At 44.4% G+C, this 22,080-nt stretch overlaps 1 protein-coding gene across 7 annotated transcripts in view; it reads right to left on the bottom strand.

Moving 5' to 3' along the window:
• Window positions 1-22,080, bottom strand: part of galnt11 (UDP-N-acetyl-alpha-D-galactosamine:polypeptide N-acetylgalactosaminyltransferase 11 (GalNAc-T11)) — a 183,245-nt gene that overhangs the window by 60,455 nt on the left and 100,710 nt on the right. For 6 of the 7 annotated variants that reach the window (XR_011961411.1, XM_072576263.1, XM_072576261.1 and 3 more), the window contains exons 3-4: window positions 10,100-10,452; window positions 1,348-1,471 (exon numbers count right to left, since the gene is read on the bottom strand). Coding sequence is in view for 6 of the 7 variants with exons in the window: in XM_072576263.1 (XP_072432364.1) it covers window positions 1,348-1,471; window positions 10,100-10,382 (407 nt within the window). In the remaining variant the exon portion in view is untranslated. Of the gene's footprint in view, window positions 1-1,347; window positions 1,472-10,099; window positions 10,453-10,794; window positions 10,851-22,080 lie in introns of those variants that run through there. The other variant, XM_072576259.1, reaches the window with a different exon arrangement.

Here is a 22,080-nt window from a genome sequence, read left to right on the forward strand (position 1 = left end):
TTTTCTTCAATGAAAACAGCCCCAAGTGCCTCAGCCTCTCCTCATATGATCTTCCTACCATGCCAGGCAACATCCTGGTAAACCTCCTCTGCAGCTTATCTATATCCCGCTGTAACCTGCCACATCCTTCTTCGCTGTCCACCACTCCCCCGACTTTCGTGTCATCCGCAAACTTGCTCACCCAGCCTTCAAGCCCCTCCTCCAGGTCATTTATAAAAATGACAAACAGCAATGGTCCCAAAACAGATCCTTGTGGAACACCGCTAGTAACTGCACTCCAAGATGAACCTTTACCATCAACTACTACCCTCTGTCTCCTTCCAGCCAGCCAATTCCTAATCCAAACCTCTAATGCATCCTCAATGCCATACCTCCGTAATTTTTGCAGTAGCCTACCATGGGGTACCTTATCGAACGCCTTGCTAAAATCCATATACACCACATCTACTGCTTTACCCACGTCCACTTCCTTTGTCACCTTCTCAAAGAACTCAATAAGGTTTGTGAGGCACGACCTGCCCTTCACAAAACCATGCTGACTATCCTTTATCACATTATTCCTATCCAGATGTTCATAAATCCTATCCCTTACAATTCTCTCTAAGACTTTGCCCACAACAGAAGTGAGACTCACTGGCCTATAGTTACTAGGGCTGTCCCTACTCCCCTTCTTGAACAAGGGGACCACATTCGCTATCCTCCACTCCTCTGGCACTATTCCTGTAGACAACGACGACATAAAAATCAAGGCCAATGGCTCCGCTATCTCCTCCCTAGCTTCCCAGAGGATCCTAGGATAAATGCCATCAGGCCCAGGGGACTCATCGGAGGCTGGGTGGTGACCTTATAAAGGTTTATGAAATCTTGAGAGGCACGGATAGGGTGAATAGTCAAAGTCTTTTTCCCAGGGTAGCAGAGTCCAAAACTAGAAAGGCATAGATTTAAGGTGCAAGGGGAAAAATTTAAAAGGGACCTAAAGGGTAAATATTTCATGCAGAGGAATTGGTGGATGCTAGGACAATTACAACATTTAAAAGGCATCTGGAGGGGTATATAAAAGAAAGGGTTTAGAGGGTTACGTGCTAAATGCTGGCAATGGAACTAGATTAATTTAGGATATCTGGACGGCATGTATGAGTTGGGCCGTACGTCTGTTTCCGTGCTGTTTATCTCTACTACTCTATGACTCTAAGAGGGTAGCAATAAGGACATGACCAAGAACAGGTCTAACAGTGAAAATGATATGGTGACAGCTTTGGAATTTGGTATTAATATACACTGCCACATACAAGTGTACATGCGGTATGCATCTTTAAATCAGGTGATAACTTAAATGTTGGAACTTGCTTTTGGTTTCTGGTATCAGGAACATCTCTACTGTAATCCAAACGATTACTGACGAGTATATTGAAAGCATGTTTCTGGTATCCAGCATCCCGAATTTGTTGATCTACTTCATTGAAAATCATACCTGTAAGAAAAATACTCATATTAAAATGCGTTTAAGGTAATTTTAGCACTAACATTAGCATGTTTTACAGCAAATACTTTCCAAATTCAGAAAACCTACTAAACAATGCGTTTATCTTTGTCGATATGCTTCTATCAAAATTTCACTTCCTTCTTCTTTCACATCTCAAACAGTCCAACTGACCCATTCCTCAGACACAGTTAAAGTATAGGCAGAGGCTGTTCAACCTACTGTGATCAGAAAGTTTTGCACAATCAGGAAGGGAAGATCACACTCAGGGTGACTGTGTATTTCTGGGACTTTGCAGTAGTGTGGGATTTTACTGAAATGGAGAACAAGTGCCTTGTGCTTGCTTTTTTCATTCATAGTTTGTGAGGCTTTTTACCAGGATAAGTGAAAGTGAGGACTGCAGATGCTGGAGATCACAGTTGAGAGTATGGTGCTGGAAAAGCACAGCCGGTCAGGCAGCATCCGAGGAGCAGGGGAATCGACGTTTCAGGCATATGCCCTTCATTAGGAATGGGGCTTGTGGGCCGAGGGCGGTATAAATGGGAGGGAGTGGGGCTGAGGGAAAGGTAGCTGGGAATGCGATAGGTAGATGAAGGTGGGGGAGAAGGTGATAGGTTGGAGAAGAGGGTGGAACAGATAGATGGGAAAGGAAATGGACAGGTCAAGTGGCTGGTACCAAGATTGAGGCTTGGGACTAGAATAAAGTGGAGGAGGGAAGGGAAATGAGGAAACTGGTGAAATCCACATTGATCCTGTGTGGTTGGAGAGCCCCAAGGTGTTCTTCCTCCAGGTGGTTAGGGTTTGTTGATGGGGGTGACCCAGGGCCTGCATGTCTTTGGCGGAGTGGGAAGGGGGAGTTTAAGTGTTCAGCCACAAGGCGTTAGAGTTGGTTGATGCGGGTGTCCCAGAGGTGTTCTCTGAAACAATTCACAAGTAGGTAGGTACTGAGGAAGGAAATGTGGCTGTGGTAGCGAGTCTGTTTCAGGACATGGCTGAAGAGCTTCAAGGCAGAAGAGATGACGAGGGGGTGTGCAGTGAGAGAGGAACTCACTGAGATCCTTGTACTAAGAGGAGAACTTCTTCAAGGTAGGCATTTTTGGTAGATTCTTTGCAATCGGGTTGAAATCAACTTGGAGAAAGTGAGGACTCTGATCTCCAGCATCTGCACTCCGCCAAGGACATGCAGGTCCTGGGCCTCTTCCATCAACAAACTCTAACTATCCAATGCCTGGAAGAAGAACACCTAAATTCCAACAATGGGACCCTCCAACCACACGGGATCAATGTGGATTTCACCAGTTTCCTCATTTTCCCTTCCCCCACATTATCCCAGTCCCAAGCCTCAACCTAGGCACCACCCTTTTGACACGTCCAATGCCTTTCCCATATATCTGCTCTACCTTCTTCCCCAACCTATCACCTTCTCCCCCACCTTCACCTACCTATTGCATTCCCAGCTAGCTTTCACCCAGTCCCATGCCCTCCCATTTATTTCTCAGCACCCCCAGCCCACAAGCTTCATTCCTGATGAAGGGCTTATGCCCGAAACTTCGATTCTCCTGCTCCTTGGATGCTGCCTGACTGGCTGTGCTTTTTCAGTACTACACTCTCAACATTTTTACAGGATAACTTGAAGCCCAGCACTAAACAAAGACTGCTAACACAGGAAAACCATAAGTTCATTGGTTGGTAATAGCTGCTAATTTGACTCTTTTAAGTTACTTTCAGATCAAATGTAAATAGAAGAAATATTATACAGATTTTAAACTAAAAGACAAGTACAAAACTTAAAGAAGAAAAAAATTAAGGAATCTGTCATTTGAGATGCAGGGCCAGGTGATGTGTTGTATGATATGGGAGATGGTGGACACCACGTACAGTAAGTGTTGTTTGAAGAACTCCAGCTCATAGTTAATGAACTTAAGTCCAAGCTTCAAACACTGCGACACAGCAAGAATGGGGAAGAGTTACCTGGATGCTATGTTTCACGAGGCAGTCACACTCCTCAGTTTAACTACACTGAATTCAGTTACTAGTCAGGAACAGGACGGTATGACTGTGAAGGAATCCAGAAGGTAGGAGCAGGATCCTCAGTCCTGAGCTTCTCACACAGGTTTAAGATTTTTGCTCATTGTGTGAACATGAGCAGGGGGTTGTAGGGAGAATGACCATAGACCAATAGCACAGGGAACCATTTAAGAGAGGGTAGATAAGGGAATGTGGTTGCAATCAGGAAAATAAACACTGTTCTCTGTGGGCAAGAATAAGTATCTCAAAGGCTGTGTTGCTTGCCTGGTGACCAGGTTTAGAATATCTCATTTGGTCTGCAGAGTAACTTGGAGTTGGAGGAGAAAGATCCAGCTGTCACGGTCCATGTAGGAACCAACGATAAATACAGAATGAGTAAAGACATTCTGCAGCTAGGGCCTAAATTAAAAAGCAGAATAAAAAGGCAATAATCCCTGGATTAGCTGAGCAACAAGCAAATTGGTATAGGGTCAAAAAGAATAAAGAAGTAAATGTTTGGCTCAAGGATTGGCATGGGAAGACATAGGTTTGAATTCATGGGATACTGGCACCAGTACAGGGGAAGGAAAAAATTGTTATGATGGGACTGGCTCCACCTGAATCATGCTGGGACCAGAGTCCTTGCAAATTGCTGTGGATAGGGATTTAATCTAAATAGTGAGGGGGTAGGTTCAGTTGCATGGAGAATTATTGAAAAAGTTAAGGGTGGGCATTCGGCAGAGGTTACTAAAGTTTCCAAAACAAGTAATAAGGCACTGAGTATGAAAGGGATCAGGAATCTAACTTCAGGCACAGAAAATAAGGAGACAACAATGAGAAGGGGGGCAGTCAACACATGAGGGTGTTACACTTAAATACACGGAGTATATGAAACAAGGTAAATGAGCTTGTAGTGCAGATTTAAATACTGAAGAAGGGCTTATGCCCGAAACAGCGATTCTCCTGTTCCTTGGATGCTGCATGACCTGCTGCACTTTTCCAGCAACACATTTTCAGCTCTGATCTCCAGCATCTGCAGTCCTCACCTTCTCCTCTGTGCAGATTTAAATAGGCAAGTACAATGTTCTGGCTATCGCAGAGACATGACTGCATGGAAATCAGGGCTAGGAACTAAATATCTGAAGATACATGTTCTATTGGAAGGGGAGGCAGATGGGCAGAGGGGACAGGGTTGCCTTGTTAGTAATAAACAAAATTAATTCGATAGCAAGCGGTGACATAGAGTCAGAAGGTATAGAACCTGTTTGGGTAGACTTGAGGAACTGCAAAGGGAAAGAGACCCCTCATGGTAGTTGTGTACAGGCCTGCTACCAGTAGTCAGGATGTGGAGAAGAAAATAAATAAGGAGATAGTTCCTTTCTGACATGCCTGTTCTATTAGAACAATCATACAGGACTTCAATGTGCAGGTGGATGGAAAAATCAGGTGGGCTTGCAAGAAAAGGAATTTATGGAATGTCAACGAAATGCTTTTTTTGGAACAGCATGTGGTGAGCCCACTAAAGAACAGGCAATTCTGGATTCAGTGAGGTAAAAACAATGACTGCAGATGCTGGAAACCAGATTCTGGATTAGTGGTGCTGGAAGAGCACAGCAGTTCAGGCAGCATCCAAGGAGCTTCGAAATCGACATTTCGGGCAAAAGCCCTTCATCACGAATAAAGGCAGTGAGCCTGAAGCGTGGAGAGATAAACTAGAGGAGGGTGGGGGTGGGGAGAAAGTAGCATAGAGTACAATGGGTGAGTGGGGGAGGGGATGAAGGTGATAAGTCAGGGAGGAGAGGGTGGAGTGGATAAGTGGAAAAGGAGATAGGCAGGTAGGACAAGTCTGGACAAGTCATGGGGATAGTGCTTAGCTGGAAGTTTGGAACTAGGGTGAGGTGGGGGAAGGGGAAATGAGGAAACTGTTGAAGTCCACATTGATGCCCTGGGGTTGAAGTGTTCCGAGGCGGAAGATGAGGCGTTCTTCCTCCAGGCGTCTGGTGGTGAGGGAGCAGCGGTGAAGGAGGCCCAGGACCTCCATGTCCTCGGCAGAGTGGGAGGGGGAATTGAAATGTTGGGCCACTCTGCCATTCAATCATTTCAACTCCACTAGGACCTGAGGGCACAGCCTTACAGTGAACGGACTACCCCTTAAAATTGAAATGAGGAGGATTTTCTTCAGCAGAGGATGGTTAATCTGTGCAACTCATTGCTGCAGAAGACTGTGGAGACCAGGTCTTTGAGTATATTTAAGACAGAGATAGACAGCTTCTTGATGATAAGGGGATCCAGTGTTCCATGGAGAAGGCAGGTATGGGGGTGAGAAAGATAACTTCCAAAATCGAATGGCAGGGCAGACGTGATGGGCCATATGGCTTAATTCTACTTCTCTGTCTTATAGTTTTATGCTGGGACCAAAGACCTGGCAAATTGCATAATCAGGACCTTAAACCAAATTGAGGAGGAGTACTATTGAGTTTCACGGAACTACCTGCTGATTGGCACAGGGTCAACAAGATTAAAGTGTGGCTCAAAGACTGGTGTGGGAGAAACGGATTTGAATTAAGACCATAAGACATAGGAGTGGAAGTAAGGCCATTCGGCCCATTGGGTCCACTCTGCCATTCAATCATTTCAACTCTACTTACCCGCACTCTCCCCATAGCCCCTTGTGAGATCAAGAATTTATCAATCTCTGCCTTGAAGACATTTAATGTCACGACCTTTTCAGACATTTGCACCAGTACTGGGAAAGGAAGGAAATGTTACGATGGGATGGGCTACACCCGAATCATGCTGGGACCAGAGTTCTGGTGAATCGCATAACTTGGGTTAAGGCTTTAAACTAAATGGTGTGGGTTGGGACTGGGAGGGAGTTCAGTTGCATGGAAAATTAGAAAATCAAAGGTAATGGAGAAAATAGGATTGCAGATTAGTGATAGAACTGATTGTTACCAGAAAAAAGGAAGTGACAGAACATCTGTATGCCAAAGAATATTTAAGTATTGGGAAATTTGATAATAGAACAGACTTAAAGGCTTTGCACCTTTATTTTATAAGTTTTTGGAATAAGATAGAAGACGGTGCAAATCTAAGTAAATGGTTGTGATCTCATAGTCATCATTGAAACATGGTTACAAGTAGATCAAAACTCAGAAGTTAACATTCAAAGATATCTAATCTTTTGAAAAGACAGGAAGAATGGAAAAGTTAATGAGCTAACATTGTTAATACGAGATGAAATGAGGACAGTTGTGAAAGATGATCTAGGCTTGGATGATGTACAGTCCATTGAGTGGAGGCAAAAAGAAAACAGCAAGGGAAAGACGTAGGTAGGAATGGTATACAGACCCCCAACCAGTAGCCACTCTGTAGGAAAGGCTATGAAGCAATAAACAGTTGGACCATGTAAAGAGAATAGAGCAATGATTGTGGGTGATTTTAATCTTCATGCTAATCGAGTTAATCAAATTGGAAAAGGTAGCCCAAACAACAAATTCATTAGGCATAGCTTCCTTGAACAATATATCATGGAGTCAACTAGGGAACGGACTATTGTGGATCTGGTAATGAGTAATGAGGCAGGTTAAATAATGATCTCAAAAGTAAAAGATTCCCTAAGAAGTAGTGATCACAACAAGATAGAATTTAATATTCAGCTTGAAAGTGAAAAGCTCTGTTCAGAAATAACCTGTCTAACTTAAATAAAGCTAATTACACTGAAATGAGAATAGAGTTAGTTAAAGTGAACTGAGTTGATAGAAGAGCAGGAATGACAGTAAGCAAGCAGTAGCTGACATTTAAGGAGATAATTCATGACTCTCAGCAAAGGTACATCCTAGTAAGAAGGAAAGATTCTAAGAAATGGATAAAACAACTATGGTTAAAACTTTAAGAAGAGTATTTGAAATAAAAAGCATGTAAATGGAGACAAATGATAGCCATGAAGACTGGGATAAATTCAGAAATAGAAAAACAAAATCATAAAAACAGAAAAACTAGCAAGGAATACAAAAAGTGACGAGACAAGCAAAAAGAAGTCAAAGTGAACATGTGCCCCTTAGAAAATGGATCTGGGAAGGCAGTTAAGGGGAATAAGAAAATGACAGGGGAGTTTATATTTGAAAGACTTTGAACATCCCATTAATACTAAAGAGTGTGGGGGAGGAATTAAGCACTATCACTAGAGAAGTGGTGTTAGATAAACCAACAGGGCTAAAGGTAGAGTAGCCCCCTGGTCCCGATGATTTGCATCCTAGGATCCTAAAAGTAGGAACAACAGAAATAGTGGATGCATTTCTTGCCATTTTCCACAAATCCTTGGAATCTGCAGAAGTATCAGGAGAAATACCAGAGGACTGGAAAATTGTCCATGTGATAAACCTATTCAAAACTGGGAAGAGGGGCAAAAAGCAGGTAACTATAAACTGATTAGCCTAACACCTATTGTAAAAGTATTGGAATCAATTATTGTGGAAGTAAAGCAGAATATTTGGAAAATCATAATATAATCAAGCAGAGTCAGCATAGCTTAATGACAGGGAAATAGTGTCTGATGTTATAGACCAGATCAAACCTCTTCAAAATATATCAAAGAGATAGCCCAGATCTTAGAACATAGTATTATTTAAATGGAGAAAAACTGCAACAAAAGGGAATTGGGGGTAACTGCGCATGAAACACAGAAAGCCAACACCTAGGTACAGCAGATAATTGGGAAGTTAACGGAATATTGGCCCTTATTTTGCTTGGGGGGGGGGGGGGGGGGGGTGTCATTTGGAGCATAAGAGTAGAGAAGACTTACTGTAACTATACAAGATGCTGGAAACCATATTTGGAGTACTCTGAGCAGTTAAGGGTCCCCTTATTTTCCTTTCACTGGAGGCAGTCCAGGGAGGATTCACGAGGATGATCCCCAGCTTAGAGGGATTGTGCTACCAGCAAAGGTTAAACAGTCTTGAGACTACTTATTTGAATTTAGAAGTATGAAAGGTGATCTCATCAAGACCATAAAATATAAACAGCAGAATTAGGCTATTCAGCCATCAATTGGGATTCACTAATCTATCATGGGTGGTATGTTTCTCAATGCCACTCTCCTGCCTTCTTGATCCCTTTAATAATCACATACCTATTTATCTCTGTCTCAAATATATTCAATTACTTGGCCTCCACAGAGCTCTGCGGCAATGAGTTGCACAGAATAACCATTCTCTGGCTGAGGAAATTCCTACTCATCTCACTTCTCAAGGGTCATTCCATCATTCTGAGGCTGTCCCCTTGGCTGCAAGTAGCATACAGGCTTCTTAAGAAGTTTTGCAGGGTAAATGTTGAGAGCATGTTTCTCCTTATGGGACAGTCTAGGACCAAAGATCATAGTCTCGGAATTAACGGGTGCCAATTTAAGACTGAGATGCTGAGACGAGGAGAAAGTGCTTCACTCAGATGGAGAAGAGTCTTTGGGACTCCCTACCACAGAGAGCGATGAGAGCAGAATCCTCGTGTTTATATGTTTATAATTCATTCATGGGATGGCGGCATCACTGGCTAGACCAGCATTTATTGCCCATCCCGACTTGTCCAGAGGGTAATTAAAAGTCAACCATATTGCTGTGGGTCAGGAGTCACATGTAGGCCAGACCAGTTAAAGATCGCAGTTTCATTCTCTGAAGGACATTATTGAACCTGATGGGTTTTCTAACAATCGATAATGGTCTCATGGTCATCATTAGACTCTTAATTCAAGATTGGGCAGTAAGTGTGGGGGGAGGTCTAAATAAGAATTAGGAATCAGCGGAAGCTTGGTGTGCTGAAGGTGTTCCTGTGCTGTATTGTATTTTTAAAAAATTCATTCAGGGATGAGGGCATTGTTGGCTAGGCCACTATTTATTGCCCATCCCATTGTAATGTAGTGTATAAAGTTTTAAAAGCCAACAAAAGATGATTAACAAAGTTAAACTGAGGACAAACCAGCAATTAATATAAAATGGACAGTAAGACATTGTTTATTTATTTTATCCATGCCCCTCATGATTTTATAAACCTCTATAAGGTCACCCCTCAGCCTCCGACACCCCAGGGAAAACAGCCCCAGCCTGCTGAGCCTCTCCCTACAGCACAAATCCTCCAATCCTGGTAACATCTTTATAAATCTTTTCTGAACCCTTTCAAGTTTCACAACATCCTTCCAATAGGAAGGAGACCAGAATTGCATGCAATATTCCAAAAGTGTGTACAGCCACAACATGACCTCCCAACTCCTGTACTCCATACTCTGACCAATAAAGGAAAGCACACCAAACGCCACCTTCACTATCCTATCTACCTGCGACTCCACTTTCAAGGAGCTAAAAACTTGCACTCTAAGGTCTCTTTGTTCAGCAACACTCCCTAGGACCTTACCATTAAGTGTATAAATCCTGCTAAGATTTGCTTTCCCAAAATGCAGCACCTCGCATTCATCTGAATTAAACTCCATTTGCCACTTCTCAGCCCATTGGCCCATCTGGTCAAGATCCTGTTGTATTTCATAAATAAATTTTCATTTCAGAAGCAGTCACAAACTAAACATCACATTACTGACCTCTAACTGATTTGTAACAGGTTACTCACCTAGTTCTGAAAACGGTGACAATTTTTTCTCAGAATTGCTCAGCATTTGTTTCATAAACTGGTTGTCTACATTGCCACGGTGCTGAGATTCAAGCAGTTGTGTGGGGCCTTTGGTAACTTGTGGCCGGAATCTCCACTGTGCCTGCTGGCTCCCCTCGAAGGGCACAGTGCCAAAGGTGTAGCCTTCATTGTTCAAGTTGAAGTAGATGAACAGGAATAGTGTCCAGCTCACTGAAGTGAAGAGGCACCCATAGCAGAAATAGCGTAGTGTGACACTGCTCATGGTATCCCCGGCATCGTTACAGGCCCATTTTAAATCCTCTGAACCAACACACAGAGTCAACCCAATAAGCCTGAGGGAAAAGAGAACTATTAATCATTCCTCACATACCGAAAAGTCACTACAGGAACATTATTTTAGAACAAACTATTCAGCATTAAATAAACAGTCTTTTTCCAAAATAAAAAATAGCTAGCACTGTCAATACTGTCATACAGGTAGTATCTGATTTTAAAAAAACAGTATTTACAACTAGCATTTATATAGTAAATTTTCTTGAATTAACACTAGAGAAAGATAGGTCGTCATGTGGGGAGGGGTGTGGTTGAAGCAATTTGAATACATTTATACTGAGAAAAACATCACAAAAATCAAAAGGCATGTTTACAACTTCATCTCACTGCAATAATCTAACCTTTATTTCTGAGATGACAGAGCTCAGTCAAAGCAGAACATCCCACTCGAGTACTGAGATAGTTACTGAACAAAGTTCATTAAGCAGAGGATTAACGCACAAAGAATTAATTATTAACAGCAGTTTTTCAAGAAAAAGTTGTTTATTTAGGCTGCTATAAAATGGCACTCAGGCCCAGAATTTTCTGCACTACATGGCCCCAAGTTAAGTGGAAAGAGCAGGAAACGTGACCATCCCATTCAGAATCACAGAAGTGCGACATTGCAAAAGGAAGCCAATAGGTCCATTGTGCCTGCATCGGCTCTCCATAAAGCATTATGACTGAATATCATTCCGTGTTTTCCCCATGCCATCATACATCGTTCTATTCAAATAATCATTTCATGGCCTCTTGAATGCCTTAATTAAACCTGGCTTCCCTACACTTCCTAGGTAATGCATTTCCAACCTGAACTATTTGTTGTGTAAAAATGTTCTTTCTCTCATCATATTCTTCCTTTAGAGTGATGCCCAGATCTGTATACAATACTCCAGACAGAAATTTGACAACTGGGTGGTGTAAGTTCTGCATAACCAGTCCAGTTTTAGTGTTGATCACATTGACCGTAGAGTATCATCTAGGATAGGAATGCTGCTGTGGGGAGTCAGGGGGTTAAGTTAACAAAAGGCATTCTTGTCCATGTGTTTCTTTTGTCCATGTTTGACCTATTGTCATGAGAATTTATGGGTTTTAGTCCAGACCATAAGCAAAAAATTTCAATTAACTCTTTTCAAAATAAGAAATGCTTTGAGAAATGTCCTCAAAAGATTTATCAAAAAGTGATATACTCTCCAGTTCAAAAGCTAGCATTTTATAAATTTTCCATGGGAAATTTCATAAGGGGTGAACTTCCTTAAAGTTTCAAGGTAAAAACAATGACTTCAGATGCTGAAAATCAAATACTGGATTAGTGGTGCTGGAAGAGCACAGCAGTTCAGGCAGCATCCAACGAGCAGCGAAATCAACGTTTCGGGCAAAAGCCCTTCATCAGGAATACAGGCAGTGAGCCTGAAGCATGGAGAGATAAGCTAGAGGAGGGTGGGGGTGGGGAGAGAGTAGCATAGAGTACAATGGGTGAGTGGGGGAGGAGATGAAGGTGATAGGTCAAGGAGGAGAGGGTGGAGTGGATAGGTGGAAAAGGAGATAGGCAGGTCGGACAAGTCCGGACAAGTCAAGGAGACAGTAAGTGAGCTGGAAGTTTGAAACTAGGATGAGGTGGGGGAAGGGGAAATGAGGAAGCTGTTGAAGTCCACATTGATGCCCTGGGGTTGAAGTGTTCCGAGGCAGAAGATGAGGCGTTCTTCCTCCAGGCGTCTGGTGGTGAGGGAGCGGCGGTGAAGGAGGCCCAGGACCTCCATGTCCTCGGCAGAGTGGGAGGGGGAGTTGAAATGTTGGGCCACGGGGCGGTTTGGTTGATTGGTGCGGGTGTCTCGGAGATGTTCCCTAAAGCGCTCTGCTAGGAGGCGCCCAGTCTCCCCAATGTAGAGGAGACCACATCGGGAGCAACGGACCCATAGCTACCTGGATTACACCTCTTCCCACCCTATCTCTTGCAAAAATGCCATCCCGTATTCCCAATTTCTCCGCCTCCGCCGTATCTGCTCCCAGGAGGACCAGTTCCACCATAGGACACACCAGATGGCCTCCTTCTTTAGAGACCACAATTTCCCTTCCCACGTGGTTAAAGATGCCCTCCAACGCATCTCGTCCACATCCCGCATCTCCGCCCTCAGACCCCACCCCTCCAACCGTAACAAGGACAGAACGCCCCTGGTGCTCACCTTCCACCCTACAAACCTTCGCATCAACCAAATCATCCACCGACATTTCCACCACCTCCAAAAAGACCCCACCACCAGGGATATATTTCCCTCCCCACCCCTTTCCGCCTTCCGCAACGACCGTTCCCTCCGTGACTACCTGGTCAGGTCCACACCCCCCTACGACCCACCCTCCCATTCTGGCACTTTCCCCTGCCACCGCAGGAACTGTAAAACCTGTGCCCACACCTCCATCCAAGGCCCTAAAGGACCCTTCCACATCCATCAAAGTTTCACCTGCACATCCACCAATGTCATTTATTGTATCCGTTGCTCCCGATGTGGTCTCCTCTACATTGGGGAGACTGGGCGCCTCCTAGCAGAGCGCTTTAGGGAACATCTCCGAGACACCCGCACCAATCAACCAAACCGCCCCGTGGCCCAACATTTCAACTCCCCCTCCCACTCTGCCGAGGACATGGAGGTCCTGGGCCTCCTTCACCGCCGCTCCCTCACCACCAGACGCCTGGAGGAAGAACGCCTCATCTTCTGCCTCGGAACACTTCAACCCCAGGGCATCAATGTGGACTTCAACAGCTTCCTCATTTCCCCTTCCCCCACCTCATCCTAGTTTCAAACTTCCAGCTCACTTACTGTCTCCTTGACTTGTCCGACCTGCCTATCTTCTTTTCCACCTATCCACTCCACCCTCTCCTCCTTGACCTATCACCTTCATCCCCTCCCCCACTCACCCATTGTACTCTATGCTACTCTCTCCCCACCCCCACCCTCCTCTAGCTTATCTCTCCATGCTTCAGGCTCACTGCCTGTATTCCTGATGAAGGGCTTTTGCCCGAAACGTTGATTTCGCTGCTCGTTGGATGCTGCCTGAACTGCTGTGCTCTTCCAGCACCACTAATCCAGTTCCTTAAAGTTTCTCCTGTTCTAGTGCAGGAACTTGGAAAGGGACCCAATTATCTGTGTAAAGAGTTTCCATTAATAGTACAGTAGCACAGTCACCAACAATTTTAAGTAGAACCAAAAGAATTACTCAATATGAAATATTTGTATCGAAACAAGTCAATCAATGCATTGAGCCTGTGTTAGCTCTTTTAATGATGTAAGCAATTTTTTTTCAATCCTCTCCTGCTCTTTTCCCAAGTGCTACAAATTCTTCCTTTCCTGAATATATCCAATTCCATTTTGAACATTATTATTCCATCTTCTCCCGTCACACTTTCAGGCAGTGGAAAGTGAGAGAGTTGTCAACCACCTGATGAAGGATCAGTGCTCAGAAAGCTAGTGCTTTCAATTATACCTGTTGGCCTATAACCTGGTGTTGTTAATTTTGCATTTGCCAAGTATGGCATCAAGGAACTCTAGTCAAATTAGGGGTAAAACTCTCCACAGATTGCAGTAATACATGGAATTGGAGAAAAGAAGGTTTAGGGGTGATTTGATAGAGGTGTACAAGATGATTAGGGGGTTAGATAGGGTTGACAGTGAGAACCTTTTTCCACGTATGGAGTCAGCTATTACAAGGGGGCATAGCTTTAGATTAAGGGGGGGTAGATATAGGACTGATGTTAGGGGTAGGTTCTTCACTCAGCGAGTCGTAAGTTCATGGAATGCCCTGCCAGTAGCAGTAGTGGACTCTCCCTCTTTATGGGTATTTAAGCGGGCATTGGATAGGTATATGGAGGATAGTGGGTTAGTGTAGGTTAGGTGGGCTTTGATCGGCGCAACATCGAGGGCTGAAGGGCCTGTACTGCGCTGTATTCTTCTATGTTCTATAAAGGATGAAGGCCTTGGTTGCTGAGGCTAATCAGAAGCACATCCATCAGCTATAAGGCACATGTCGGGAATGTTGTGCATTACTCTCTACTTGCCTGGTTGAGAGCAACTCCATCAACATTTAACAAGCTTGACACTACTCAGGACAAAGCAGCCATTTGAGTGCCACCACATCCGCCAATACGAACATAAACACTAACTCCCCCAAATAATGACAAAAACTAGCAGCAGTGTGTACCATATACAAGGTTTCATCTTGCTTTATTTGTTCACAGGATGAGGGTTTCACTGGCTAGGCCAGCATTTGTTGCTCATCCCTAATTGCCTGGAGGGCAGTTAACAGTCAACCACATTGCTGTGGGTCAGGAGTCACATGTAGGCCAGATCAGGTAAGGATGGCAGTTTCTTTCCCTAAAGGACATTAGTAAACCAGGTGGGTACTTCTTGACAATCGACAGTGGATTCATGGTCATCATTAGAGCCTTATTTTCAGATTTTTAAAAATTGAATTCAAATTCCACCACCTGCCATGGCAGGATTCAAACCTGGGTTCCCAGAACATTATCTAGGTCACTGGATTAACAATCCAGCAACAATACCACTAGGCCATTGTCTCCCTCAATGATGTACTACAGGAATTTGTCCCAGCATGTTCAACAGCACCTTCTAAATCAATAACCATCACCATCTACAAGGTCAAGGGCAGCTGACAAACAGGGACACCAACATCTGTATGATCTCACTGATTGATGGAACAGGCTGAATGGCCTACACCTATGCAAATTTTCCTGTGTTCCTAATAATACTATGTGTCTAAAAAAATAAGCACTACCGCTGTTAGGCGGTAGTGTGGGGGTTAAAAAAAAAAGAAAAAAAAAGGAGTGTTTTGATGAAAAAAAATACTATGTGTCTATCGATAGCAAATAGATTGCAGAGGTTCAAGAAAGCAGTTCACTAACACCTACTCAAGGCCAACTGTGGATGGATTATAAGTGCTAGCTTAGCCAGCAAAGTCCACATCCCTTAAACAAATAAAATAACAGCTCTGATCAAAACTTGCTGCATTAAACAAATTGTATTTATTTATTTATTTTTAAAAGGTGTCGGATAGCAGTGGCCACGTACCGGCTGTCTACTGCTGCCCTGCTATCTCCTGATTATATATTTTTTTTCTTTTTTTTAGTTTAACCCCCACACTACCGCCTAAGTGCGGTAGTGCTTATTTTTTTCCCCAGCACCCATGGTGTGTGTGTGTAGATGTGAGACACAGTGAAAGACACAAAGTGCACAGATCTTTATTCGATTTCCACCACCAGGAAGATAGGGAAAACACCCGAGTGGCCAGTGACAAGCACTGCCCTTCACATCAAAAGGGCAATGCTGTGTGATCAAAACAGTAATCTCCTGTTTATCTTTTTTTTTCATCAAGGGGCAATGCTGAACACTCCTGTTTATTTTTTTTTCCTTTTATTTTTTTTTCTTACCACAGGGCAATGCTGTGTGAGCAAAACAGTGAAGGGGAGGGTAGGGACTAAATCAAAATAGAGTTGGAGGGAGAAATGATGCACTCTACTCCCTGCGGCGCCCACCTCTCCCTGAACGACTCCAGGGTGTCGGTGGACACCGCGTGCTCCTTCTCCAAGGACACCCGGGCTCTAACGTAACCCCGGAAGAGGGGCAGGCAGTCGGCCCTAACGACCCCCTCCACGGCCCGCTGCCTGGACCTGTTGATGGCCAGTTTGGCCAGGCCCAGGAGCAGACCCACGAGGAGGTCCTCGGACCTGCCCTCCCTCCTCCGTACCGGGTGCCCGAAGATCAGGAGCGTGGGACTGAAGTGCAGCCAGAAACAGAGGAGAAGGTTTCTGAGGAAATCAAAAAGGGAGTGCAAACGCCCACACCCAATATATACATGGTCCACAGACTCCACAGCGCCACAGAACAAGCAGTTGGGCTGGGAGTCCGTGAACCACCGCAATCTGCGGTTACAGGGGACTGCTGTGTGCAGCACCCTCCACCCCAGATCCCCGAGAGAAAGGGGGAGGACTCCCGCGTAGAGAGCCCTCCACTGGGGATCCCCACCGCCCGGTGGCAAATGGGCACGGCAAGGCGTGTCCGGACGGTGGATGAGGGAGAAGAGGTGGACGGTGTGCAGCAGCAGTCGATACAGGGCCCTCCTTTTTATGTCCCTATTAAACAAATTTTTTTTTTTTTTTTTTTTTTTTCTTTTTTCCCATGGTGTGTGTGTGCAGGTGTGAGACACAGTGAAAGGACACAAAGTGCGCAAATCTTTATTCAATTTCCACCACCAGGAAGATATGAAAGACACCCGAGTGGCCAGTGACAAGCACTGCCCTTCAAACCACAGGGCAATGCTGTGTGAGCAAAACAGTGAAGGGGAGGGTAGGGACTAAATCAAAATAGAGTTGGAGGGAGAAATGACGCACTCCACTCCCTGCGGCGCCCACCTCTCCCTGAACGACTCCAGGGTGTCGGTGGACACCGCGTGCTCCTTCTCCAAGGACACCCGGGCTCTAACGTAACCCCGGAAGAGGGGCAGGCAGTCGGCCCTAACGACCCCCTCCACGGCCCGCTGCCTGGACCTGTTGATGGCCAGTTTGGCCAGGCCCAGGAGCAGACCCACGAGGAGGTCCTCGGACCTGCCCTCCCTCCTCCGTACCGGGTGCCCGAAGATCAGGAGCGTGGGACTGAAGTGCAGCCAGAAACAGAGGAGAAGGTTTTTGAGGAAATCAAAAAGGGAGTGCAAACGCCCACACCCAATGTATACATGGTCCACGGACTCCACAGCGCCACAGAACAAGCAGTTGGGCTGGGAGTCCGTGAACCACCGCAATCTGCGGTTGCAGGGGACTGCTGCGTGCAGCACCCTCCACCCCAGATCCCCGAGAGAAAGGGGGAGGACTCCCGCGTAGAGAGCCCTCCACTGGGGATCCCCACCGCCCGGTGGCAAATGGGCACGGCAAGGCGTGTCCGGACGGTGGATGAGGGAGAAGAGGTGGACGGTGTGCAGCAGCAGTCGATACAGGGCCCTCCTTTTTATGTCCCTATTAAACAAATTTTATTTTTTTTTTTTTTATTTTTTTTTTTTTTCCAGTGACAAGCACTGCCCTTCACATCAAAGGGCAATGCTGTGTGATCAAAACAGTGAAGGGGAGGGTAGGGACTAAATCAAAATAGAGTTGGAGGGGGAAATGATGCACTCCACTCCCTGCGGCGCCCACCTCTCCCTGAACGACTCCAGGGTGTCGGTGGACACCGCGTGCTCCTTCTCCAAGGACACCCGGGCTCTAACGTAACCCCGGAAGAGGGGCAGGCAGTCGGCCCTAACGACCCCCTCCACGGCCCGCTGCCTGGACCTGTTGATGGCCAGTTTGGCCAGGCCCAGGAGCAGACCCACGAGGAGGTCCTCGGACCTGCCCTCCCTCCTCCGTACCGGGTGCCCGAAGATCAGGAGCGTGGGACTGAAGTGCAGCCAGAAACAGAGGAGAAGGTTCTTGAGAAAATCAAAAAGGGAGTGCAAACGCCCACACCGAATATATACATGGTCCACGGACTCCACAGCGCCACAGAACAAGCAGTTGGGCTGGGAGTCCGTGAACCACCGCAACCTGCGGTTGCAGGGGACTGCTGCGTGCAGCACCCTCCACCCCAGATCCCCGAGAGAAAGGGGGAGGACTCCCGCGTAGAGAGCCCTCCACTGGGGATCCCCACCGCCCGGTGGCAAATGGGCACGGCAAGGCGTGTCCGGACGGTGGATGAGGGAGAAGAGGTGGACGGTGTGCAGCAGCAGTCGATACAGGGCCCTCCTTTTTATGTCCCTATTAAACAAATTTTATTCAACTCCCTCCAGGTTCCTCTTCTAATTGCCTTCATCATGTGTCCTGTGGTCACTGATCCTCAAAGTGAAACAGGTTTCTAAGTATTCCATCAAACCTGTTCAAAATATGGAAAACCTGTGTTAAATTTCAACTCAAACTTCTTGATTGTTATGGAGAAAGTTCTCTTGTTACAATTAAATCTCTCATGCATATATCTTAGTGAAGCTGCCTAAAATTCTACACATCTAAATTCTTGTTAACAATTCATTTCATATTTATTATACCACCAGTTTCTGTTCCTCATCATTATCAGTTAAATGTGGAGTCATTAAAGCTATGCATAACAATTGAGGTTAATTGAAGTAATGTGGTGCCAACTGTGCTCTGCCTGGAAATAAATTGCCCAACAACTGTTTGGAATTAGTAATGGTTTATTTAATCAAATCAGTGTTCTCTTCTGGTGTAGAGGTAGAATCCCAATCTTAAGATGTGGAGGTCAGGTTTATGGCTTATCTGTTCAGAGGTATGTAGTGACATCTCTGAAAAGGTTGTTTAGAAAAAAAAAAGGTTAATCAAATCTGTGATCATTCAGGTTAATATGAGAAAGATATGTGGGGCTGGATTTTTCACATGGGTGAGGAGGTGTGTTTTAGTGCACAAAGAGTTAGACTTTTAAAAGAAAAAAACTGCTGATGCTCTAATTCAGACAAAAAAATTAGAAATTGCTGGACAAGCTCAGCAGATTTGGCAGCATTTGTGGAGAGAAATTAGAGTTAATGATTTGGGTCCAATGAATCCTGAGGAATGGCCACTGGAGCTGAAATGTTAATTCTAATTTCTGTCTACAGATGCTGCCAGATCCGCTGAACCTTTCCAGCAATTTCTGTTTTTGGTTTGACTTTTTTGTCTTAGGAAATCTGATTTTCTTCCACATTCCTGACCTTGTTCCATTTTGGCTTCTATGTGTTTGAGGAATTATTGTGTCCAAAATGCACAGCCACCTGACTGAAACCAGGTTTCCCATTTTAAGGAAGGACTAAAACCACTTTCGGTTGTGGTACAGGACCTTGGAAGCTGATTTTGTAAGAAAATCAAAAAGCCTGCTGAAGAGTTGAATATGTTCTAAATGGCAGGTCTAAAATGTTTAGACACCTTCTAATACCACTGTTCTTTTACAATGTAAATGGATTATTTTACTACTTTGTTTCACTATAGAGATTTGTCTGACAAAACTGAGTTGATCTTTTCATTGACCAGCAGTATAAAATTATTAATGTGTGTTTATAGTACCTTTTTTTTCATCTAGGAAATGAAACAGGAGCAGGACATTCAACCCCTCAAGCCTGTCCTGCTGCAGGTAAAGGGCTGATCTGTGGTCTAACTTTGTATACTTGCCTTTAATGCATATCTTAATATCTTTACTAAACCAAAATTTATTGACCTTTGATTTGAAATTAACAACTGATCAAGAATTAACTGTCATATGTGGAATAAAGTTCCAAACCTATACCATCTAATTTTTTTTTTGTTTTTTTTATTCATGGGATGAGGACATTGTCCATCCCCAACAACCAAGAGGGTGGTTAAGAGTCTAGGCCAGACCAGGTAAGGATGGTAGATTCCTTGCCTAAAGGATACTAGTGAACCAGATGGTTTTTCCAACAATTGACAATGGATCCATGGTCATCATTGCAGCCTTTATTCCAGATCTTACTGAGTTCATCTGCTGTGGTGGGATTCAAACCATGTCCCCAGAACATTAGCTAAGTCTCAGATTGCGATAACACTAAATAAGCATTGCATCCCCATTGTACGTAGAAGTGCTTCTTAACATCTGTCCTGAATGGTCTGGCCCTAATTTTTAGACTATATGCACTAGTTCTAGAATCCCTAACCAGTGGAAACAACTTCTTTAATCTATCCTGTCTTTTCATGTTAACACCTTGAAGACTTTGATCAGATCACTCTTTAACGCCCCTCATCTACTAGAGAAACTGACATTTAAAAAGTACTAAAACATGTTTAAAAAATGTAAAATTAAATATTCTGCTGTCAACCTTTTTGTATACTAATTTAATTGGAATGGCACATCTGGCTTTATTTTAAAAAGCAGTGTGTTTGCTCCTACTCCATTCATGGACAACCACTCTGCTTTGCTTTGAAATAAAAATGATGTCTGTTCTGTTAGTGGAGCTGGAAACTTTGATTAGGACATATGTTTGATTAAGAATGCTAGGCTAGGTTTCAAAGGTTGCAGTTCAGCAAGTAATCGTTTTGTTCCAAGAACTATTGAGATTTTTTTTTTTTTGCCCATAATATCCAAATGGGACTCTTGTGGTGCCTAGGTAGCGCCCCTACCTCTGAGCCAGGAGCAAAAATAACCTTTGGTAGAGTGATATGCTGTTCTTGTCAGACGTGGGAGATTAGAGAGAGTTTGTGTTACTGAGGATTATATCTTTGGTTGTGAATCCTATCAGATTGAATAGATCAGTTGAAGTGACATTCACAGGCAATGAGGAATTTACAAGAGCAAGGGGGTGTGATGGATGGCAGTTCATAGGAAGGGAGAAAAGCCACAGACCCAGTCCGATGGTTGGGTGAACTCCAGGACAGGTAGGTAGTGCAGGAGTCTTCTCTGGATATCCCTATTTCAACCAAATATGCTGTCTTGGAAAATATAGGGGGTGATGGACTCTCTGAGGAGTGTAGCACAAACAGCCATGTTTCTGGTATCAAGACAGGGTCGAATGTAACAAGGGGTATGTCAGGTTCCAAATGATCAATTGTATTTGGGGACTCCAAAGGTACAGATGTTTCTGCAGCCAGCAGTGAAGAATCAGAATGGTATGTTACCTCCTTGGTGCCAAGATCAAGAATGTCCCTCTAAGAGGGTGCAGAATGTTCTCAAAGGTGAGGGATCAGCAGGAGGTTGTTGTGCATATTGGTACCAATGACCTAGGAAGGGAATATAGAAAACTAGGCAGGAATTTAAAAAGAGGTCCTCGAGGGTATAATATCTGGATTAATCCCAATGCTACGAGCTAGTGAGGATAGGAATAGGAGAATCAAGCAGATGAATGCATTGGCTGAGGGGCTGCTGAATGTGAGAAGGGTTCACTTTGATCACTGGAATCTCTTCTTCTGGGGTAGAAGTGACCTTTTAGAAAAAGATCAATTGCACCTGAATTGAAAGGAAACTAATATGGTGGCAGGGAGATTTGCTTGAGCTGCTCGGGAGGATTTAAACTAGTAAAGGGGTGGGACCCAGGGAGATAGTGAGGAAAGAGATCAATCTGAGACTAGTACAGTTGAGAAAAGAAGCGAGTCAAACAGTCAGGACCAAAAACAAGGTAAGACTGGTAAATTAAACTACTTACAGCAATGCAAGAGGCCTAACTGGGAAGGCAGATGAACTCAGGGCATGGTTAGGAACATTGGACTGGGTTATCATAGCAATTACCAGAAATGTGGCTCAGGGATGGACAGGACTGGCAGCCTAATGTTTCAGGATACAAATACTACAGGAATGATTCAGTATGCGGATGTGCCTATTAGAGAAGGTGCAAAACTTGACTACTCCAGGGAAATAAGGCAGGGCAGGTGACTGAGGTGTCAGTGGGGGAGCACTTTAGGGCCAGGGACCATAATTCTATTAGTTTTAAAATAGTGGTGGAAAAAGATAGTTCAGATCTAAAAAGTTGAAGTTCTAAATTGGAGAGAGGCTGATATTTGACTATATTAGGCAAGAACTTTCAAAAGCTCACTGAGGGCAGATGTTCACAGGTAAAGGGACGGCTGGAAAATGGAAAACCTTCAGAAAGGAGATAACGAGTCCAGAGACAGTATATTCCTGTTA

The sequence above is a fragment of the Chiloscyllium punctatum genome, chromosome 8, assembly GCF_047496795.1.
Source record: "Chiloscyllium punctatum isolate Juve2018m chromosome 8, sChiPun1.3, whole genome shotgun sequence".
NCBI classification, from domain to species: domain Eukaryota; kingdom Metazoa; phylum Chordata; class Chondrichthyes; order Orectolobiformes; family Hemiscylliidae; genus Chiloscyllium; species Chiloscyllium punctatum.